The sequence below is a fragment of the Lissotriton vulgaris genome, chromosome 2_1 (genome assembly GCF_964263255.1).
Source record: "Lissotriton vulgaris chromosome 2_1, aLisVul1.2, whole genome shotgun sequence".
In the NCBI taxonomy this organism is placed as follows: Eukaryota; Metazoa; Chordata; class Amphibia; order Caudata; family Salamandridae; genus Lissotriton; species Lissotriton vulgaris.
In genome coordinates this window covers 239,989,357-240,013,182 of record NC_141687.1, presented here as the reverse complement: position 1 = coordinate 240,013,182, position 23,826 = coordinate 239,989,357, and the positions used below count along the sequence as shown (strand labels likewise).

Genomic DNA, 23,826 nt, shown 5'->3' with positions numbered 1-23,826 from the left:
TCGCAAGGCTCCAGCAAAACAAGAGGCAGGAGCACGAGGGCACACGCCAGAGTCACGGGCTATGGGCCAGAAAAAGCAGGCAAGTACTATGAAACAGAGCGCCCAGACCACGCCGAGCGCAAGATGAAGGCAAGGGCCAGGGAAATCCAGAACAACCCCAAAGGGAGACATAAACCGATCCATGAAGTGGGACCAGCCAGAACAGAAGAGGAGAAAAACCTGGAAATCTTATCCCCCCTGGAACACCAGGCAGAGGACCAGGTCGAAAAGCCGGACGAAAAAGGGCGAAAACAACACAGCACAACGCCGCAGACGGCATGCCAAAGTTGGTCCAGCGATGCAGCAGATACTTGGAGCAGCGCAAGCTACGCCCAGACAAGATCAAAGAAACCGCACTAGCGGAATACAGCGATGCCAGGAGGGATGAGGAACCCCGCAAAAGGGAGTCCACACCCACCCAGCGTAGAACAGAGCTATACAATAGCTACAAGTACCCCACTTAGGGTATGAAACGTCTGAAAGAAAACATGGGAACTACTCTCAGGGAAAAAATCCTGCATCAGAGAACAAGAACATAAGACCTGCTATAGGAACCACAGATGGCTTACCAATCAGACAAAACATACACTCGCTAAAAGGGCTGAACCAGCCGCCAACAGAAGAGAGGGGCCAACCAAGGGACCCCAAAGGCACCTCACACCACACAGAATATATAAACCACCCACTCAAAAACACCAGATTCCAGGAGCAGGTGGGATAATGACTCCCATCAAGCCACCGAGGACCAACAAGCCAGCCTACAGAGGGGGAGGCGAACGGAGTTCTGCAAGGAGACGCTGAATGGCGGTGTCCTCATGAGCGTTGAACAAAAGGACCGCTTCAAAAGGAAGGAACAGCTCCTGTCCACCAGAGCCGTGGTGGAGAACTTCCAGGAGATCATCTGTAGGGAATGGGGTGACAGGTTCACCCAACCGCAAAATGCCAGCGGCCGTGGAAATAGCCAGAACAAAGGCAACACTGGCCTCCATAGGGCGCTGCGCGGGAGAAAGCAATTCCTCAGTGGGCGACGTTGCAAGCTGAGCCATCTGTCCCCAAGCCCAGCTATAGGGAGAAGCGGCCAGCACCGGAATGGTGGGGGATCCACCGAGTGGGGAACGTGAGGGGTAGCCGGTGGAGAACCCAACCGCAAACTGTGGAAAAGAGGGTCCGAGGACTTGGGCCGCAGGGGTGGCGAGGAGCCCTCCCTGGAAGATGCCGGTGAAAAAGCAATAATGCGGCGCCCTGTCTCCGGAGAGGAAGAAACCAGAAGCTGACTAACCTCCGGAGAGGAGGAAATCTCCTCAGGAGAGGACTCAAGGACCCACGCCGGCACGGCGCCGTGGAATCGTCACAGGCGCTGGCTTGGCGTCGAGCTGCGCCAGAGTGGGCAATGGCGGCGCCGAAACAACCTCGACCACCCCCACGGGCCCCCCATACGGGATCGGAGCCGGTTCGGCTAAGGAGCGGCGCCGAAAGGGTGCTGGCTCAACCTCACATTGGATAGCCGCCCGTGTAGAGGACCGAGAGGGACTCGGGAAAGCACCCCAGGTCCCGGCCTCCATCCGTGGCGGTGACGCCACCTGCTCAGAGGGCCGAGGGGAACTCTGGGATGAACCTTGAGTCCAGGCGACCTCCTGCAACGCCACAGGGAGCCGCGTAGGTATTTTGGGGGAGGCAGGGATGCCATGTGTCGAAGAGTGGAGCCCTGAAGGACTACACCTTTACCACATCACCCTCCTACAACCTGAAGCCGAAACCTTTGGCGCCGTGGCCGAAGCCGCCAGCGACTCCGTGGAAGGCCCAGCCCGAGGCAAGGGCTCCGCGGACGTCTCAGGAGGAGCCAGAAAAGCCTGCAGAGCTGAAGCGTATGCTGTCATTTGGGCCCTAGTCGCCCCGACGCCCGGAGAAGGTGGATAGGGTGGCGACAGGTGTGGACGAACGTACCGGGAGGGACCCGCTCCCTCCGCCGAAGGAGGACAGGGCCTCTGAGACAAGTTGCAGGACCTACCAGTCGCGAGCGGCGCCCTTGGAGTCTAGACGAAGGGCGATGTCGCAGACGAAACCGGCTGCACCTGGTTTCCGAGGTGGGGGACGGACGCTGGGACGACAATGACCTGGATAAGTGGGCCAACAGTAATTTAATTTGGCGCTCCCGCCGTGACTTCAGTTTGAGGTGCTGACAGGCATCGCAGTCCGTTGAGACATGGTGCTCGCCCAGACACCACATACAAATCGGGTGAGGGTCCGTCGCCGACATCTGATGTGCACAGGAGGTACACGTCTTGAAAACCGAAGGCATTCGCACACTGTTCCAAAAACGGAAAGCGTGAAAGAGAAGGCCTGAAAACAGGCCAGGACACTATCCGGATTCGCATTGCAAGCGGAACAGAGAAAACCGGATGTCAGCGTGCCGGGGTGGGTCTTGTGACCTCGCTGATGTCACGCCCATGGACGACATCAGGGTGGAGTCACGTGGTACCGCCCCCGGCGCGCAGAGATGCTGTGGCAAAGAAAAATATCCAGATCCAGTCTCACGCCTACGTTAAGGAATCTGCAGCTATCAGATATTAGGATCGTAGCAGAAAATAGGACAGCCTGAACCTCAGGAGCCTGAACCTCAGGAGGATGTCCATGACAAAAACTCAATAGGAGCATACCAAGGCTAAGGCAGTTACCCAATATCCAGCAAATACCCCACATGGGGTAAGTCTCAAAACCTGCAAGGGGAATCCTCTTGGGCAAAGTCAAGTCAAGTCAAAAAGATTTATATAGCGCGCTACATACCCATAGGGTCTCAAGGCGCTTGAGGAGGGGTGGGGAATTACTTGTCGAATATCCAGGTTTTAAGTTGCTTTCTGAATGCTAGGTGGTTCTGAGTAAGGCGAAGGTGAGTAGGAAGGGAGTTCCAAGTTTTAGCTGCCAGGTAGGAGAAGGATCTGCCTCCCATGGTGGTTTTGTTGATGCGAGGTACAGTGGCAAGAGCTTGGTTGGAGGATCGTAGCTGACGGGGGGGGGGTGTAGAAGGACAGTCGTGTGTTGAGGCATTCAGGTCCAAGTTCGTAAAGTGCTTTGTGTGCGTGGGTTAGGAGGCGGAAAGTAATCCTCTTATTTACGGGGAGCCAGTGGAGGGTTTTCAGATGACCAGAGATGTGTTCTTTACGCGGGATGTCTAGTATGAGCCTGGCTGAAGCGTTCTGGATGCGTTGGAGTTTTTTCTGGAGTTTTGCGGTGGTACCGGCGTAGAGGGTGTTTCCGTAGTCCAGGCGGCTAGTGACCAGTGCGTGGGTGACCGTTTTACGAGTTTCGGTGGGGATCCAGCGAAATGTTTTTTTGAGCATGCGAAGAATGTTGAAACAAGATGATGAAACGGCGTTGACTTGTCTGGTCATCGAGAGTGAGGAGTCCAGGATGACGCCCAGGTTCCGTGCGTGGTCTGTCGGGATGGGTGCCTTTCCAAGGGCCTCTGGCCACCAAGAGTCATCCCAGGCGGAGGGAGAGGTGCCTAAGATGAGGACTTCTGTTTTGTCGGAGTTCAGTTTCAGACGGCTGTGCTTCATCCACTCGGCTACTTCTTTCATTCCTTCGTGTAAGTTGGTTTTGGCGGTGTTAGGGTCATTGGTGAGTGAGAGGATCAGTTGAGTGTCGTCAGCGTAGGAGATGATGTTGAGGTTGTGTTGGCGAGCGATGGTCGCAAGGGGGCTCATGTATACGTTGAAGAGGGTGGGGCTGAGAGAAGATCCTTGTGGTACGCCACAAATGACTTCAGTGGCATCTGACTTGAATGGTGGGAGGCGGACTCTCTGGGTTCTTCCGGTGAGAAACGAAGTGATCCATTCCAGTGCTTTTCCTTGGATTCCGACGTTTCTGAGGCGTTGTAGGAGGGTGCTATGACAGACTGTGTCGAAGGCTGCGGAGAGGTCGAGGAGGATGAGGACTGTGTCTCCGTTGTCCAACAGAGATCGAATGTCATCAGTTGCAGCGATGAGCGCGGTCTCAGTGCTGTGTTTGGCTCGGAAGCCGGACTGTGAGGAGTCGAGGGATTTGTTGGTTTCAAGGAAGGCGGCGAGTTGATTGTTGACAGCTTTCTCGATGACTTTGGCAGGGAATGGAAGAAGTGAGATAGGGCGGTAGTTTTTGAGTTCGGTGGGGTCAGCTGTGGGTTTCTTCAGGAGGGCGCTGAGTTCGGCATGTTTCCAGCTTTCCTTGAAGGTTGCGGAGTTGAAGGAGCAGTTGATGACGTCTCGGAGGTGCGGTGCTATAATGGAGTCTGCTTTGTTAAAGATGTGGTGAGGGCATGGGTCTGTGGGGGATCCTGAGTGGATAGAGTTCATCAGACGGATGGTGTCCTCAGTGGAGATTGGCTTCCAGTCGTTGAGGATGTTCCGGGGGAGTGGGGGTCCTGCAGGGGGTTGGGTGGGTTGGTCTTCGGGTCGGTTGTCGAAGCTGTTGTGAATGTCTGCAATTTTGTTGTGGAAGAATGAGGCTAGGGAGTCGCAGAGGGCTTGAGAGGGGGTGATGTCGTTGGAGTTGGCAGAGGGGTTGGTAAATTCCTTGACGATGTTGAATAATTCCTTGCTGTTTCGGGCGTTGTTATCTAGTCGGTCCTTGAAAGCTGCTTTTTTGGCGGTCCGGATCAGTTGGTGGTGTATGCGGGTGGCGTTTTTGAAGGCGTCCTTGGTGCTGGTGGTTGGGTCTTTTTTCCAGGCCTTCTCAAGGGAGCGGCAGAGTTTCTTGGATTTCTTAAGATCATCGTTGAACCAGGAGGCCTTCTTGCTGCCTAGTTTGATTTGTCGTTTTTTCAGAGGTGCTAAGATGTCGGCGCTGTTGGATAACCATTGGGTGAGGTTGGTGGCTGCTTGGTCTGGGTTTGAGGAGTGGGTTGGGGGGTTTAGAAGAAGCGAAGAGGAGATCTGGTCGATGGTGATTTTGTTCCAGTTTCTTTGCAGAGTGGGTTGGGGGTGGTTGTTGGAAGTGGGCTTGTTGTAGGTGAAGTGAACGCAGCTGTGGTCAGTCCAAAGGAGAGCTGTGGTGTGGCTGAAGGAGACATGTTTGCTGGAGGTGAAGATAGGGTCGAGAGTGTGACCTGCAATGTGGGTGGGGGAAGTGACAAGTTGTTTGAGTCCGAGGTTTGCGAGGTTGTCCAAAAGGGTGGTGGTGTTGCGGTCGTTGTTCTTTTCAAGGTGAAAGTTGAGGTCTCCTAAAAGGATGTAATCCTCGGAGGGGAGCGCGTGTGGAGTGATGAAGTCCGTGATGTCTTCACTAAACTGTGTGCGGGGTCCTGGTGGCCTGTAAAGGAGGGTGCCTCTGAGTGTGGTTTTGGGGTCTATGTGGATCTGGAAGTGAAGGTGTTCAGAGTTGGCGAGATTGACGTCTGAGCTGGTTGAGATGCGGATGGATTTCTTATGGACGATAGCGATACCTCCTCCTGTGTGGCCGGTGCGGTCCTTGCGTATGATCTTATAGTCTTCCGGGATGGCAATGGTGATGTCTGGGGCAGAGGAGGCGTTCATCCATGTTTCTGTTAGGAAGGCGACGTCCGGAGAGATGGTGTCTAGTAGATTCCAGAGGTCAATGGCGTGCCTGTGGACCGAGCGGGTGTTGAGCAGGATGCATTGCAGGTGGTTGGGGTCGGATATCTGTTGTGCGATCGTAGATGATGAGTTGTTCTTGGTGCCGTTGAATTTGCAGGAGTTGCATGAGAAGGGTCTGTGGGTGTGTCCAGGAGCGGCTTGGACGCAGTTGGGGGAACGGCCGGGGTTAAGGGCTAGGAGGGTGGTGGCAGCGTAAGCAATGCGGGTGGGGTGGGCATTACGAGGACCAGGGGGTCTGGCGCTGGGCGCGGTCCAGGCGCGGACGGGCGTAGACAGGCTTACCTTTGGCGCACCTTCGGCGCGAATGGGGCGCGGTGGCTGCGCGTGAACGCTGCGCGTTGGAACATCTGCCATTTAAAGGATAGTGGAGGGGGCGGAGCTTGGGAGGGTCAGCAGCTGGGAGGCAGTAGCGGGGAGGAGGGGCGTGCCTGGGAACAACAACAACAGAATACAAAATGGAGGTCAAAGGGGAGGCGAGGCAGGGGCAGCAAATCGCCTGAGTCACCGGGAGTGAAATCGATATATTGCAGTTGCTGGTAGAAGTAAGCAAACACACTCAATTATAAAGCAGGGCGGGCGGCGCTACAATTTCAAGCGCTATGAGAGCCGGTCTAATACAATGCGGAGCCTACGTAATAATTAGCAGCTTCTGAAATAATACTACGCGTAATATGGAGCCTACGTTATAATTAGCAGCTTCTGAAATAACACTACGCTAATGTAACTGAGCGCAGGCGATACCGTAGTGTTCAGTTAGGGCTGCGATGATCACCAAGGGCAGGCAGGCAGCAGCAGCAATGGGAGAGGAGCGAGGAGGGAGCAACCGGTCAGGAACGAGTCCGAGGACTGAAAGGAAGACAGAACCAGCCGTTCAGCTGTACTGAACGAATACTGAGATAGCGGAACAACAGCTTACACTATGCGGTAACTATGCAGGAACCCGGGACATTTTTTAGAAGGAAACTAACAAGGCAACATCGCCTATGCGGTAGAAAAGAATACTACAAGGCCGAAAGTCTTGCCTCAAGAGTTACGGTAGCCCAGACATAAGGCGAATCTGCGTGGCTGTCAAAAGGTCCAAGCCATTGAATGACACATCTCTAGGAGCATCCCAAACATTGTCTGGGAAACAACTGTTGCGCTGCCATGCATGGTGGCGCAAAGCCACAGACCGAGCAAGAGCCCTTCCCACAGAGTCATTGCATCAAGGAAAGATGGGAGGGAAAATTGCGCCATTCCCCTGCCATCAAGAATAAGGCAATTAAATTCTGCCCGAAGTCCTTCTGGAATAGAAGGAAGGAGGACCTCGACTATGTCCCAAAGGGCAGAGGAAGTGCGTGCGAACACGCAAGACGTAGTTAATGCGCGGATGCCTGCCCTGGCCGAGGCCAAAATCTGGCAACCACGTCTCCAACCAAGTAGACTCCCTGGCAGGAGGTAACAGCAGCAAAGCGGAGGAAGGCAGCAAGTCAAAAGCCGCCTGAACAACTAGTCCCTGAGCTCTAGGGTGAAGGGACAGGCAGAGCGGATCATCCGGGGCAGAACGGTGTCGACGAGCTATGGCCCGATCAACAGGGTTACCAGAGGAGGGCCTCGCCCATGTGCCAAGCATGATGTTAAACAAAGATCCCCTAAGGGGCAGCAAAGGCTCCACCTCAATAGGCTCCATGTGGAGAAGATCCTGTAAAGAATCAGAGGCAGGGAAACCACAGGGGTCTGAAACCGAAGAATAGCTGTTGCCCTGTGAATAGCCCGTCGTAGGCAGCACTAGCCTCAGTTGCCATCCTGGGAGGCTATAATAAACCGTCGTTAGGAGACGGTTGGAGACTAACCTGTCCACTTGACAGCAAAAGTAAAGAAGCCTGAGGCTGATCCGAAGGCCACGCCACACTAGGTACCTGCACAATGGGGCACCAAATGACCTCGGACCCGGGTAGTCCAGAGGAACGTCAACCTCTTGCAATACAGAGGAGGAGTAGGCGCTGCCGTCGACAGACACCGTGTGGGAGTCGCATCGACATCCGAGGAGTCAAGAGGAATATTAACCTCACGCAAAACAGGGGGCAAGGGGGGTAGATTTCGGCACCGGTGTCGACCAACGCCGAGTCAAAGTCGTCTTGATGATGACGAACTCCAAAGTGGATTTGGCTCGGGCACCTTCCGACAGTGATCCCACCGCAATATGCAAGGAGGAAAAACGTCGACAGGGCGTCGAACCCGGCGCCGCTTCAGACGTCAACGCAGGAAGCCACGCAGGGCTATGTGGTGACTGGAGGGGTGGGCTGGACGGCTGACTGGGAGGGCCCTCTGGGCCGTGTCCCGTCGGAGTATTATCAACTCCGGAACCGGAGTCTATGCACACAGCCGGGGTCGAGGACGAATTCGCCGGCGAGGAGCCGACATGAGTGCCTTCCACCTCTGTGGGACCCGAAGGCGCATCAGGGAGAGGGGGTGACCCAAAGTAAGAGTGGAGTAATTTTGAAAAAGCCATAATTTGGTCCAGCGTCACTCCAACTCCCAGAAAGAGAGGGTATGGAGGTGACGACTGCCGGACACCCGTGCCAGGCGAGAAGAATGGGCGCCAGCGTCACGAGTATGGGAGAAAGACCGCTGTGACTTATGTTTGTGCTTACCCGCCTCTGAATGACGTCCGCGGGAACAACCTTGGGAACGGGCCCGATCCAGAGAGGGAGAACGGCGGTGCAAATGTGCAGGACCAGGTAGCTGTGCGACCAGCAATTTCATACGACGCTCCCTCAAGGACTTAGGTTTCATTTGTTGACAGGCGGCCAACTGTTTAGAGTCGTGGTGCACTCCCAGGCACCACATACAGATGGCATGCGGGTCTGTGACAGACATCTGGCGTTCACAGGTCTTACATGCCTTAAATCCCAAAGGCTTTGCACACTGTTCTGTGACGCCGAAGGTGTCGAGAAGGGCCAAATCACAGGCCAAGGAACTGCTGGTTTTCCTGGAACCGCGTTGGGATGTGGAAAAGAAGAAAATTGATGTCAGCGCGACAGGAGGGGCTTATATGGCTCTGCTGACGCCACGTCCGTGGACGACGTCAGGGCGGAGCGAACGGCGCCTCCCCCGGCACGCAGAGATGCTGCGGCGGAAAGGTTTCCGGATCCATTCTGACGCCTCGGGATATTCTAAGTTAAGGAATCTGCGGCTAGATGTCTATCAGATTGCTTATGCAGTAAACAAAGGGGTAGCACTTTTTTTTTTAACAAACCATTGGTCACACAATGTATCTGGCTTTTCATAAAAGAAGAATATGGACAAGGGTGGGGGTGGGTCATGGAGATCCACAGATAATGTAAGAACTAGTGTTCGGTATTGCACCCTCTTGCTCTCTACATTTTGCATCTTTCAAAAGAAAACAAAATAGTTCACAATGCATTTGTGGGCTATACACAGGCTGTGAAGTACAGCATGGCCATTGCCGCCCTGAGATATGTCAAAGGTGTGCAAACTTCTCAATGTTTGCACACATTACAGAGAAAGCTTGGTTGCAGCTCTCGACATGAGCTAAGAGTCTTAAAAACAAAATATGAATGCGCCTGAACTGCTCAAAACGGAATGAACAAGGATACCTGTAGATATGTACCATTTAATTAACCATATGATTAACCATCTAAAAGAAGCATCAGAACCTTACTAATTATTGTCTTAAGGAACATGGTAATACGCTTTTGGATGGGTATGGTTTCTAACCACAGATTCCTCATCTCAGAATACTCTCTGATGTGCCCGATTGGATCCGGAAACCCTCTCTGCAATGCTCCAGCATGTTGGGTGGCTTCACACCATTCCAGATGAACATATAAGCACCACCTCTACATGCTGACGTCACTTTCTTGCTTGAACGTTTCTGATCCCATAGGCTTGGCGCCTGAACCACTTGTTCGTGCCAAGTTGCAGATTCCTAATTTGGGAACTTTATAGATGTTAAAAAGAGGCCACTTCCGAGAACAGGGAGGTGGCATGGTGGTGAGGAATCTGCAGCTAGACAGTGTCTAAAAAAAGAGTTACCTAGGGGTAAGTAATATGTTCTTCTGATGGATATTTTTAGCTGCAGATCCCTTGACTTAGAATCGATACCAAAGTAGAGGTTTTTCAAGGTGGAGTGGACTCAGACTAAAGGAACGAATGGGCGAAATGCCCTTCCATCAGACCTGGTTATCAAGGCAGTAGTGTGTTGTGAACATGGGCACCATCAACGGTGTTGCTACCTGGCAAACTTGAAGAACAGGGACGCCGTGTGCCAACATAGTTCATCATCCCCTTTGGTATCGCTTTGTTCACCCTAAGTTGGCAGGGTATGCCCAGACGTGGGTCCCTTGCTCACTCTACCACTGGATTCAAGATAGCCTGGCTGATGAGGATCATGAATCCAAAACCGGTCCCAGGATGCTTGTTTCTGGTCCAGGGAAGACATGGCTTGGCAGTTCAGGCTGGACTGTTCCCATGAGGCACAGGGTTAGACTGATTTGCATATGGTCATGTCTGAACTGGGATGGTGGAGGGAGCTGAAGAATGGTGATGGATTAAATCCAGATCAGTTGACTGGGGGTGAGTGTTTGATTTGCTCAAACGCTCCGTCCATCATCCCCTTTGGTATCGCTTTGTTGGCCCTAAGTTGGCAGGGTATGCCCAGACGTGGGCCCCTCGCTCACTCTACCACTGGATTCAAGATAGCCTGGCTGATGAGGATTATGAATCCGAAACCGGTCCCAGGATGCTTGTTTACAGTCCAGGGAAGACATGGCTTGGCAGTTAGGGCTGGACTGTTCCCATGAGGCACAGGGTTAGACTGATTTGCATATGGCCATGTCTGAACTGGGGTGGTGGAGGATAAAACCCAGATCAGTTGACTGGGGGTGAGTGTTTGATTTGCTCAAACGCTCCGTCCATCATCCCCTTTGGTATCGCTTTGTTCGCCCTTAGTTGGCAGGGTATGCCCAGACGTGGGTCCCTTGCTCACTCTACCACTGGATTCAACATAGCCTGGCTGATGAGGATTATGAATCCGCAACCGGTCCCAGGATGCTTGTTTCCGGCTCAGGGAAGACAGGGCTTGGCAGTTCGGGCTGGACTGTTCCCATGAGGCACAGGGTTAAACTGATTTGCATATGGCCATGTCTGAACTGGGGTGGTGGAGTGAGCTAAAGAATGGTGATGGATTAAACCCAGATCAGTTGACCGGGGGTGTGTTTTTGATTTGCTCAAACGCTCCGTCCATCATCCCCTTTGGTATAACATAGTTTTAGGAGACTTTCTCATTCTGGAGTGAGCTCTCAGTCATTCTGGCTGCTTTTTAGCCAGTGTATAGAAGATTTTTTTTAAATGGACGCTTCAATTTGATAGTCTCCTTCTGCACAGACTTCTCTTGCTTTAACCTAAATCCCAACAAAAAGCTGATATTCACCTAAGGATCCTTGGTTACTATCATTGAAAAAGCTTCTAGCTCTTTTGGGATTCAAACGATAGATCCTCTCCTCCTCTTTTGAGGGATGAGTTGTAGTTTCAAAGCAGGGTGATGATTTGCCCAATGTGAAAAGTTATGACTTTCAGAAAAAAGATCCTCAATACCAGCATGTCCGGAATAAAGGGTTGTAGGGTGGTTGCACAGATAGAGCCTGGAGCTCACTCACTCAATGAGCTGCAAGAGATTGAAATGAGAAAGACAGTTTTGAGATTCAGAAGACACAAGGAGTAGCTGTGCACCGGCTCAAAGGGTAAACACATGAGAAGCATTAAAACAAAGTTAAGGTCGAACTAAGCCTCACAAATAGTTAGGGAGGGAACATGTGTGTCAAACCCTCAAAAATCTGCATCACAGCAGGTGAGCTGAACAAGGGCAGTTAGGCTGATAAAAGCAAATTAGCCGTAAGTGCATTCAAATAGCCTTTGATTGTGCAGGCAGCAAAGACCAATTACAAAACAAACAGGACATTAGACAGTTTTGTTTCTCAGGTATCGGTCTTGTGAATTCCACACCAAATTTGGCCCTGTACCTGGCATAAAAAGACTTTAAGGAAAGATGTGTGACAACAAGGATGACATTAACCACCTCAGGAGGAAGATCAGGAGTAGTTAACTAGCACCATTCAATCTCCACAAAAGGACATTTAGATTGGGTAGGCAATGGATGAAGGACCCTACCCTGCTGCTGAGACATGGGATCTTCCCAGAGTGAGAGCCCAGGTCATGGGCAGATTCTCCTGGCAAGAAGTTCTGTCACCATACTATTCGGGCCCAATCTGGAGTCACTAGGAAAAGTTGGGCGTGGTCATTCTTGCTCCTTTTTGGAACTCTGGGTAGGAAGGCGTATAGGCGGGCCATTTCAGCTGCAATGCATCGCCAACTGTTCTAACAATAAATCCAATGAGCAAAACCTTTGAAACTGTGTGTTTAAAGGTGGGGAAAAAATCTATCCAGGACTCTCCCCACTGCTTCCACCATTAATGTGCAGGCACCAGTCACGATCTACCAGGAGCCCATCACGATCTGCCAGGGGATTAGCCACCAGACGCTGTTGGCTGAGCTCGCCATCATGACATTCAAGGATCCTGCTAGGTGGCTAACTGTCAGGGAAATGCCATGAGGCTCCAGCCAGCTCCAGAAGCAAACAACCACTCAGTACAGGACTAAGACAGCACTCTGCCCATCATGAGGCCATGCCACTTGCCCGTAGTCTTGTCAAAGGGGTGCATCTAATATCATGATGCCCTTGCACTTTCTCTGTGGGGGTAAAAGTAGTGAGATGGGATTAAGTCCTGTTTCACTTTCTTAACCTTGCGGTAGGACTTGCACTTACCAGAGTACTTTGAGTGCGAAGTTGAGCAGTCACAGGAGCAGCCTCAAGACTGGGACCAGGACTGCCCATACACTTTCGGCATGATTTAGAGTTGTGGCCAACACCTATAAACCAAAGACTCACCTTGTCCAGGCCTGTGACCGAAATCTGCTTACTGCAGCTGTGACAGGGTTTGAAACCTGTCATTTTGGAGACATCATTGTTCCCTAGCACAGTGGTGAAATCATTTAGAAGCTGTCAGAAAAACCACCAAAGCTGGGAGTGGAGCTCCTGATCTGCGAAAGAAGGTGCTGAAAGGAAGCAGGCAAGGATGGTGATTACAGGTGGCTCAGCTCCATCATGTATAGTGCTAAACTATCACTGAGCAGCATGGCGCCACCTAGCAGCACATGGGAGCTGTTGAATCCAGTCTGACGCCTGGAAATAATTATAAGGTGAAGAATCTGAAATTAGAAGAATCCATCACAATAAAACACACCGGATGAGTAGCCATTGATAAATCGAATTACCATTTAATTGTGCTCAAATTGCACACTATACATAGCAAGGAGCACCTACATCCAAAGCATATTTCTTCAAAGGGACCCTTACGATTTAATGATGCATTAAAAGCATCAAAATTATCGAAGAGGCAGGGCAGGGCTCCACATATTTTCCAACTCCTGGAAAAGGAGAATACTGAACTAACTGAAGAACACAATATTTAATAAATACATACAATTTATATGAACAGCAAAACAAGATAAAGAGGTCCACTACCCGGACCTCTGACGCCGCTCGCTAGCACACTCCAGCAACATTCCCCATGCCTGAGGCACCTCCCGGAAGCTCTGGACTTACCCGTCCTTGAACTCCGGTTTCCCCTCCCTTACTACGGGGTACCCGGCGTGCTCATATTCCAACTCCCGACCTACGTGGCCGGCATCATACCCGATACCGCCACCACGATCTGAAATACTCCTAGCATACAGTCCTGATGAGTCGCATCTACCTTCACGGTGTGACGAAACACGTGTCGGCTGGCTATTATTTTCTGTACTGACCAACAATTGACTTATAAAACATTCCTCACCTACACAAACTTTTGTGCCTGACGTTTAATTTTGAACCCTCATGTACTTCTTATCTTGCACGTAACTCCGATTCCTGACTTCAAGACCACGTGACGTACTAGCGCGTGCACAGGACCAGCTTTGCTTCTACTTCTGGTATAGGCCTCCCTATACCACTACAGGGTTTTTTTTCCTTTGGGTTTGTGTCCCCCGGACCTGCTTTGCACCGCGTGCCTATTGCACAAAAGAACCAGAGATCACACTGCTCAGAGCGCCACTACTTCCTGTTCTTTAAACCCAAACCCATTCTCCCTTGAAAACAAGATAAAGAGGTGTACCTCATACTCAACTTTTTTAGATCAACAAGCAAGTTGGAAATTCCGATGAGGATACAATGGTTAACGATGAAGTGTGCAGGTAATACAAGGGGCATATATATATTAGACATGTAAATAAATAAATGATTACAGTTCGAAGCTGTGCCAAATTCCACATTATTCTGGAACGAGAGACTCAATAGAGCAAGTTCCACTCTTATGGACATAATTAAAAGGCATACCATGGGAGGTTGAAAGAAGAACATTCAAGTGAAATGGTTAAACAGCGATTAACCCAAAACAGAAATATGGCTTGACGATGAAATTGCTGTGTACTGTAGAGAGCCTAACACAATACATTTGATTTTAAAAGTCTTTATTTAAAAATTATCATAAACGATGACATTAGCAATTAAGTACTTTGACAGGAAGAGGATAAAGAAGAGACCATGGCATTCTCCTATTTAGGAAAAAAGGGCACTGGAGCAAAACTGTAAAAATACACCTTAAGAAATGCTCAACATAACAAGTGAGCAAATGAGGACAGAGTAGCTGCATGTGGAACAAAGGGGGATATTTTTATTTAACTCTAATTTCTCCTGCTGAACTGTGGACCAAAAGAAACGTAGGCCATAAACACTGACGAAAGAATAGAATGAAAGAATTTATAGTCACACACACTAAAGATAGGAGAGCATCATTTCAAGTACAGTTGTGTCTTTGGTCCAAAGTACATGAAAATAGTGAACGCGTTAATAGGATTGTTTACTAGCTGCAGTAATGAAAGCTGACCCTGAAATGGATACCACACTTGGCCATAACAGGATGTCCACTGTCTCCAAACCAATAATGCCTGGTTCGGAGACAACGGCCCAGACTCACCGGGTGCACATCTGCACCCAGTGAAACCGCTGCAGGGATTTTAGGCAGGAGCACAGCCTGGTGACCACCCAACTCCTTCAGGAACTCCAGAGGCAAGAGAAAATGTCCCACTAGGCTTACCCAACCCTGGTTCCCCAATCAACTCCAGACCTCTTGCTAAACTCTTCAGCCAGCTCAGAGCAGGCAGAAACTGCCAGTGGATTGGTCCCCAGAATGGGGGAAAACTAATGTAAATGTACTGGGTATCCCCGAGTCTTACAGGTGATTTACCATTCCTAGGACAATGTTTGTAGCTGCGAGATTTTGCTGTTGGGATACAAGAAGGAATAAAAGATATATCTATGTCCTCAGTTTTAAAGTGCAACAAACTTTCAACGAGGGCCTAGGTATTGAATTGGAAAGATATGAACATAACACTCTAAAATTAATCAAAAGGCCAAATACAAAGTAGTAACAGTTCAAAGAACACAATGACATTATGAAAAAAACAGAGTGTGCTTAACATTACTACTCTTCGGCAGTCCTTGGAAATCTTAACATACCTTATTGAGCAGGGGCTGAAGTTTAGTTAATGCAATCACTGTGGCTTCTATTAAGACTTGACTGTTATAATTGTCAGGTCCCTTCAGGCAGCTTTCTAGTCCCTAAATTAGGAAATAAATATTTTGCAAAGTTAAGCCATTATATAGCCCCACACATGATAAAACCGTTATAAAAACGGCAACAACAAATGTTCTAAATGAGGCAACTATTACAGCAATGTACTGAATCTGTTACAAAGTGAAAAGGCAAGAGATGATAGAAGATTTGAAAGTCAACCATTTCCCGAGACTCTGCATGTTCGTATCTGTATATTCAGATGTGTTTACAGACATACACTGAGCAGGAGAGTACATTATGGGAAACTGTGTAGCACGGGCCTATTTTGCTATTCAGGGGTTCTGGTGACGTTTACAAACCACCTGAACCACAAGAGTGCAATATAGGACCATATTACAGGTCGCTCATAATGTATTTTTTATATTACATGATCTATACAATGATGTAATGGTCTTTAAAAGTATTTAGAGCATTTGAGTGTCAGCCATTAAGTATTCACTACTGTGTGCCTGACCGGCAGACATGTGTGCTAATGTTTTGAGAAATGTCTTTTTCTGTTGGGGATAATGTGCTAATATTATCCCCAAAATGTATATGCAACAATGTGTATTGTAAATAAATGCTCATCTATTTGGTACATTGACAAAGATTAAGTTTAACAAGACATATACAAAGGAAGAAAATAAAGAGACCATAAGAAAAAATGCGAACAGCCTCAGACTCCCAGTTGTGGTAAAAACTCCCATCTATATAGTCTCCTCAAATCAATAACCTCAACTGGTGTCTACTGTGTGCTATGATCCTAAAAAACAGGTAATTCGGTTGGGGTTATGGGATTTACAACAGGATTGCACAGTTAAAGTTCATTCGTCTTGCACAATCCAGCAATATAGTAGATTTCTGACGGCTGCCTTGTAAATGACTTTTTATCTCAAACATCACATGTCCCATTTGCGGTAGTATTGCATTTAACAGTTATGGGGTAGACGAAAATCCATTAGCAACCGAAATGGTGCACAGGTTCGGGTGCCACCCGAAGGAGCAAACCGACTGGAGGACAGATACTCAAGCATAGGAGTTCGGGGTACAAAATCCAATCAGGGGCCACAAGAATAACTTGGGCCCAGTCATTACTGATCTTCTTGAAAACTATCAGGCTATTGGCTTGATAATTTTCAGAAAGTATTTTAGCACCAGATCTTACACAAATTGCAAGCCTGGATGGCAGCATCCCAGATCATTGCCCCACTCGAGGCTGGTTTCCACTCAAAGTTTAGTACGATCAATCAGATATTTTACTTCCAACTTTCGACTAATTTTGTGGAAGTATCTAAGGCTTAGCAAGGATCACTTGTATGTGGCCTTTGTGGACCTAAGAACTGCATTTGACGTCGTTCCCAGCCAACATTTGTGGTTTATCTTAAAGTCCATGGGTGTTAATTCTACCCTGTTAGGAATTTACATCAGACATCACAAAGATAACTTAGCCCAGGTGAAATGGGTGGCAAGCTCACACACTGCATACCTATTAAGCATGGAGTGCGGCAAGGCTGTGTTCTGGCCCCCATACTGAGTAAAAGTAGCATTTTACTCAAAGGCCACAGAATCCCTTAGATATCTCAGAACTTTTTAATGTTATTAATTCGCTCTCCTCCCCCTCAGTCCCTAACTTGACGGATTTCTCCCAGAAGCTCTGTGACAGAATAGCAGATTATCTACGTTCAAAACTTATGGATATATATTCCTGGTTGGAAACTGTTAATGCAGAGATCCCCCCATCAGTCCCTCCCAACTCCATCTTAACAAGTCCATAACCCCAGCGAAGATACCCAAGTTACCTCTCCCCCTGTCTCCAGAGCTTACGGACCTCCTGTTAGGGGATATACATCTGGCTTCCCGATGGAGTCGTGCCCTTTGAAGATCTTGAAAATAGGAAAGGAGGCTATTATTCAGCACCATACCTCAATACTTAATGTAGCTATCTCAGTGGGGCAGTACCCCATCCCTTGGAAGACTGCGGTGGTTAAACCTCTTTAAAAAAACCCTCTCTGGATCTGGCTGACCTAAGGGACTATCACCCCATTTCCCTGTTACCAGTTCCAGCAGAAGATCTGGAGAAACATCTGAACTCTCACCTCAGCTCCCATTTAGGGGAGCACCAGCTGCTTGATGGCTCGCAACATGGTTTTAGAAGTGATCACAGCACGGAGACAGCGCTAACCTCAGTAATCAATACGATTCGTGTTCAAGTTGACGCAGGGCACACCACGCTGTTGATTCTTCTTGATCTTACTGCAGCCTTTGATACTCTATCTCCCACGAGACTGTTGGAACGGCTCAGGGAGATAGGGGTTGGGGCACGGCCCTCAAGCGACTGAACTCCTTCCTTAGTGATCGGGCACAAACAGTGAAAATGGGTCAATTTCACTCGGCTCCTAACCATCTGTTATTTGGAGTCCCTCAGGGCTCCTCTCTGAGCCCGAACCTTTTCAATATTTCTGTCGCCCCACTGGATAGGGTTGTCGGATCATTCGGACTGGAGGTGTTGTCCTATGCCGACGAAACGCAAATCATGGTGTCTATTACCCATAGCATTAGGGAATCTGCCACTAATTTCAAAAGCTGTATGCAGGCAGTCTCCTTTTGGATGGTTGAGAATTATCTTGAACTCCAGGGGGACAAAACAGAGGTCCTGATCTTTGTAAACCAACAGAATGTCTGGCCCAATGATTGATTGCCAGATACGCTTGGTTCCTGTCCTTGCCCTGTATCCTTTGAAAAAAATCCAGGGGTCATAGTGGACAATTCTCTCTCTCTGAGCCCTCAGATCAATAGAACTGTGTCCACCTGCTTTGGGATTATTGGGATTCTCAGGAAAATCTCCTATTCCCTTTCTTTAGCCTCCCGAAAGCAGGCAGTTACTGCCTTAGTGCTGTCCAGATTGCACTACTGTAATGCCCTGTATTTGGGCATTAACAAGGCCCTTGTTCATCATTTGCAGTTGGTGCAGAATGCAGCAGCCAGGCTGGTGATGGATCTCCCTAAATACCACTCAGTCTTGGTTTCTCTCAGCAAGCTGCATTGGCTCCCTTCAAACCGAAGAATTCTATTCAAGGCTCTTTGTCTTAATCACAAGGCCTTCTATGACCTAGGCTCAGATGATATTAAAGGGCTTTTCCGGCGCTATGTTCCCACTAAACAGCTTAGATCAACCAGTAAAAATCTGCTGGCAGTCCCCAGGTTTAAGAGAGCCAGATGGGTAGGCAGATCGTTCTCCATCGCTGTTGCTAGGCTCTGGAATTATCTCCCTGCTGATTTCTCTGGACAAGTGTCTCACTCTCTCTTCCGCAAGGCTCTGAAGACCTGGCTCTTTACAGGTACATCAGTCTGAGCCTTACTTCTATTTCTGTCTGACAGTCCTTCCTGCATACTCCAGTGGGTCTGCAGAATCGTCTTCATAGATTTACTGAATTTTGCGGCCTCGGAGTTGAGGTCTGGAGTTGATACTTCCAAGAACCATAGGTTATTTAACTGAGGCATTTTGAATGTAGGGGTTATCTCTGAAATGTGTATCTCTGAAATGTTTTGATAGCTTTGATTACTTGGATGTTAACTAGATAAATCACTCCCCTGGAAGTTGGAAAGTGAATTACTCTATTGCATAGAGTTTTAGCAGTTATTAAGAGGTATAAAGCGACTACCCCGAGATCTGTTTCACTGCCAATTGAGGTTGAATCTGCCCTTTGCAAGATTTTTAAGGACATGGTTGAGGATGTCGACCATTTATTATTTCTATGTGTATTGTAGAAAATAGAAAGGGGGCAAGGATTAGATCGCTTAGATTAAACCTGGATGCCAGGCTTAACTAAGTTACCTCTAGAATTTTCCTGACTAATAGCCCTGTCATAGTTTTTGCACTTAGCTGTTTTTATATGCTGTATGGATTCAAAAAAAGAGACAGGGTGTCTCATTATAAATACAAATTTGCTTGACAATGTTTTTTTTTTTTTAGTTAGTGTACTAGGTCTGCAGCTTTTCCTTCAAGTTATTATTAATCCTTGAGGTCTGAAATTCAATATTGTATAAGTTTACAAGAGGATTATTAACGATTAATATGTATTCATTATTTTTGCAATCCATTTTTCTGCATTTATTGTTTTTCTTTTAAATCATACATATACAGTTTTGAAAGTCAATTTGTATTTTATGATGTTTGTAAGCGGCTTCACCACAAAATAAACTTATTTTGATGACGATAATGACGTTTGTTGGATTTCATGGCCTCCTGCATCTTGCTGGCTATACATGCCCAGTAGCTAAAGCACTTTAGTCAAGATGTTTGTCTTAACTGCCACTGAGGGCAACCGATGGGCAAGGACCGCAGCCCCCCTCTGCACCACCATTGCAAATGAGGCTCCTTCCTCCGAAACCACGGTAGGAGGAGAGACCAAGTCAGTGTCCAGTGAGGAATCAAACCCACTGGTATCTGTCAGTTCCTCGTACCAGTTATCCTCTGGTTAATCTAGGGGATGATGGGAAACATAAGGGTCCTCAGATCCCTTCAAATCACCTCCCTCTCCCTTCTTCAAAAAGGTACTGGCTCTGGTATGAAGGGAACGGTACCAGTTGACGAAGGAGTCGACGTCGAGCTGGCTCTGTATCAGAGTCAAGAATGATGATAGCATAAGTGCTGCTGGGGTCAACTGCACCGGAGCAGGCTCTGTGGAAGGTCTTGGTCTGGCAAACGGAACTGCTCCAGATCCAACATCGAATCCATGGGGCCAGATTGCCCTGTCGGGAATTCAGTAGGGGTCCCTCCTGAACCTGTGGGGCCAAATGGACTTCAGAGGGGTTCCAAATATGAGCTGCATGGCCTCAAAGAACTACTTAAGATGGTTAGGGGTCGCCACGAGAAACTCGGAGGGGTAGAGCAGACCCAGGCACAGGAGCGAGGATTCTAGTGGTGCAGACGTTTCCATGCCTCTGCCGAGGACTGCGCCTGGTGCATAGTTGCCGATGAATGCTTGTGGGACTTACCTGATGACTTTGACTGAGACAACAAATGTCAGACCTTTCACGCGACTGGGATCATGAGCAAGGTGAGGTTTTCTGATGTTGGGCAGCGAAGAACTTAAGGGAACATGGCACTGAAGTCTTTGGCGTCGTGGTCCCGCTCCAAGCACCTCAAACAAATTGAGTGTGCATCTGTCACAGACATCTGCCTATGACAGGCACCATAGGGTTTAAAACCCGTTGATATCTTGGGTGACATCCATTGCACACCAGGAGAAAAGATTCTCCAAAAAATCTTCGACAAACCATCAAAACAAACTCAGCCAAAAAGTGCCTGGTGGTAGCTCTTCCAATCTGTGCTGACGCACAAGTTACTACTTGCGTAACGATATATCTGTAAGAGACATTAGTTATTGATAGATTCCTTACCTTAAAACATCCCCAGGCGCCAGACTGGATCCGGAAAGTTTCGCTTAGCAGTACCCCTGCGCGTCAGTAGGTGGCGTCCTGCGGCACCGCGTCCGTCACTGGCGTCGTGAGCGCCGAGATGACGTCACGGAGAGTACTTAGGCGCCATCCATGCGCGCTGATGTCAGTTCTTTATATGACTTTCCACGCCAGGGTCGCAGAGCAATGCAAGATACTGACCATCGGTGCATAAAACTAGGGCTCAAAAAGGGATGACCTTAACCCTAGTAATCAGTTCGCAGAACGGGGAGGACGGGAGGGCGGTAAGGAATCTATCACTAACTAATGTCTCTTACAGATATATCGTTACACAAGTAGTAACTTGTGCATCTGAAAGAGACACGTTAGTGATAGATTCCTTACCTTAGAATAGATACCCCAGCAATACCAACCCCGGTGGTGGGTCTGCGAACAAGATTACACCAAAAAGTCATGGAGCACAGAACGGCCAAAGAAGCTATCCCTCAGGACCTGACCGTCAAGGCAGTAGTGCTTGGTAAATGTATACAGCGAGTCCCACGTAGCTGCCTGGCAAATGTCCTGCAAGGGAACGCTGCTTCCCAAGGCAGTAGTGGCTGCCGTTGCCCTGGTGGAATGGGCACGCAACCCCACAGGAGGCTCCTTCTTAGCCAACGAATAACAGGCCTTGATGCAGAGAACGACCCACCGTTAAATGGTCCGTTTGTGCACGGCTCAACCTATTTTGGCGCCCACCTGGCCAACAAAGAGCTGGTCATCCACCCAGAACTGTTGTGTGCGGTTCAGGTAGAAGAATAGCACACGTTTTGGGTCCAGACGGTGGAGCCTCTCTTCCTCTCTGGAAGGATACGGAGGCGGAAAGAAGGTGGGCAAAGTTATGGTCTTCCCGATGTGGAAGGGCGTAACAAACTTTGGCAAGAAAGAAGGACGGGTCCTCAGAACCACCTAGTCCGGATGAATAGAAAGGAAAGGTGGTTTAGAAGAAAGAGCCTGGAGCTCACTCACTATTTTGGCAGAGGTAATACCTACCAGGAAAGCCGTCTTAAGAGTGAGAACACGTAAAAGGACAGTTATGAAGGGGCTCAAAAGGAGCGCACATCAGAAATGTCAATACAAGGTTTAAGTCCCACTGAGGCATGATAAATGGCACCAGAGGGAACATGTGTGTAATGCCTTTTAGAAAACAGTTCACAACCGTTGACTTAAAAAGAGAAGGCTGATCAGGAAGCCGGAGAAAGGCGGAGATGGCAGAAAGATAACCCTTGATAGCGCCCAGAGCAGAGCCCTGCCGGGCCAAGGAAAGAAGGAACAGAAGAACTTCAGAAAGAGCTGCAGAAAGAGGATCCACAGACTTAGCTGTGCACCACACCACAAAACTGTTCCATCTACAGGCGTACACCGTTTTCGTAGAGGGACGTCTGGCTGCCAGAATGACATCGCAGACTTCGAGAGGAAGATCGAAAGGTGTCAACTGTTGCCGCTCAATCTCCATGCATGGAGGTTGAGGCTAAACAGGTCCGGGTGGAGAACCGTCCCCTGCTGCTGTGACAGAAGATCCTCCCGAAGAGGCAATCAGATCGGGGGATCGATCGCCATGCTGAGTTGCTCGGGAAACCAGTATCTTCGTGCCCAATCCGGAGCCACAAGGATGACTTGGGCCTGATCTTCTTCAGCAGCCAGGGCAGAAGTGGTATAGGCGGAAAGGCGTACAACATACCGCTGCTCCACTCGTGACGAAAAGCGTCGCTGAGCGAGTGCCGCCTTGGAAATTCCAACACACAGAATTGACGACATTGCGCGTTCTCTTTTGTGACAGGTAGGCCGTGGGACTCCCAGGCACCAGAGGAGCCGCAGGGGCAGAACCCCTGTCCCCCTCGTCCACCTCCGAGGAGCGCCGGGGGGATGTCGGAGAGCGAACACGCTTCTTCGATTTCTTTTTATGGCGTCGCTTACCGGAATCCGAAGGTGAATACTTTGAGCCCCAGGAGCAAAGCCTCTGGTCCCGCAAGCGGTCGGGGGAACGGCCTCCGGACCGGGAGCGGCGGTTGACGAATGCCGGACTTCCAGCAATTTCCGATGCCGCTCCCACAAGGCTGTCAGGCCATGGCTCGACAGTCCCAGGAGTCGTGATCGGTCTGCAGGCAGAAGAGGCACACATTGTGGGGGTCTGCCACCAACATATTGCGGTGGCATGTCCCACAAGATTTAAAGCCGGGCATCCCTATGTGCACCAGGAAAAAAGGGGGGAGACAAAAGTCTCAAAAGAGTAGTCAAAAAGTGACTAAGGTACGTGCTCAATCCGGATCTGCGATTGCTGGTGCGGAAAAATAAAGAACTGACGGCAGCGCGCATGGGTGGCGCCTAAGTACTCTCCGTGAAGTCATCTCAGCACTTACCATGACAGTGACTGACGCGGAGCCGCAGGACGCCACCTAGTAACGCGCAGGGGTACTGCTAAGCAAAACTTTCCAGATCCAGTCTGACACCTGGGGATATTCTAAGGTAAGGAATCTATCACTAACGTGTCTCTTTCAGATCAGCACTTAAAGAAAAGAACTAATGCCAGCCCGCTGGGGTGGCATCGGATGATGCTGGCATGGAGCCAAACAACGCCACCTACCTGTGTGCAGGGGTACTGCTAAAAAATATCTGGATCCAGTCTTACGCTTCGAGGTACTTCTAAGGTAAGGAATCTGCAGCTAGAAGTACCTATCAGATATAAAAAAATATTGAATAATTGTCCCAGAATTCTCTCCAAACAGTGGAGAAAATTCTAAAGAATACCAGTCTGGGAAAGATTCCATGCTACACTATGTCATAATTCCGACTGTATACTCTGCATTTAATAGCACTGGAAAAACCTTTACAACAGAAACAGAAAAAACAATAGAAAGCACACTGTACCTTACTAAGAATTCTGATGATTTGTTTTATCTGTCCATGTGATACCCGTTTACTGATACAACCAAAGACAACAAGGGCTCTTGGCTGGAGTGATGGATTATACTGGAATGCAAATCTGTGGAAGGAAATTGTATGCATGTTTAGAACTGACACTT

General features: G+C 49.1%; 1 protein-coding gene across 6 annotated transcripts in view; it reads right to left on the bottom strand.

The window, feature by feature from the left end:
- NF1 (neurofibromin 1) overlaps positions 1–23,826 on the bottom strand; it is a 2,008,692-nt gene that overhangs the window by 430,454 nt on the left and 1,554,412 nt on the right. For all 6 annotated transcript variants that reach the window (XM_086954827.1, XM_086954826.1, XM_086954830.1 and 3 more), the window contains 2 exons: positions 23,672–23,786; positions 15,250–15,351 (listed from right to left, as the gene is read on the bottom strand). In XM_086954827.1, the coding sequence (XP_086810953.1) occupies positions 15,250–15,351; positions 23,672–23,786 (217 nt within the window). The remainder of the gene's footprint in view (positions 1–15,249; positions 15,352–23,671; positions 23,787–23,826) is intronic.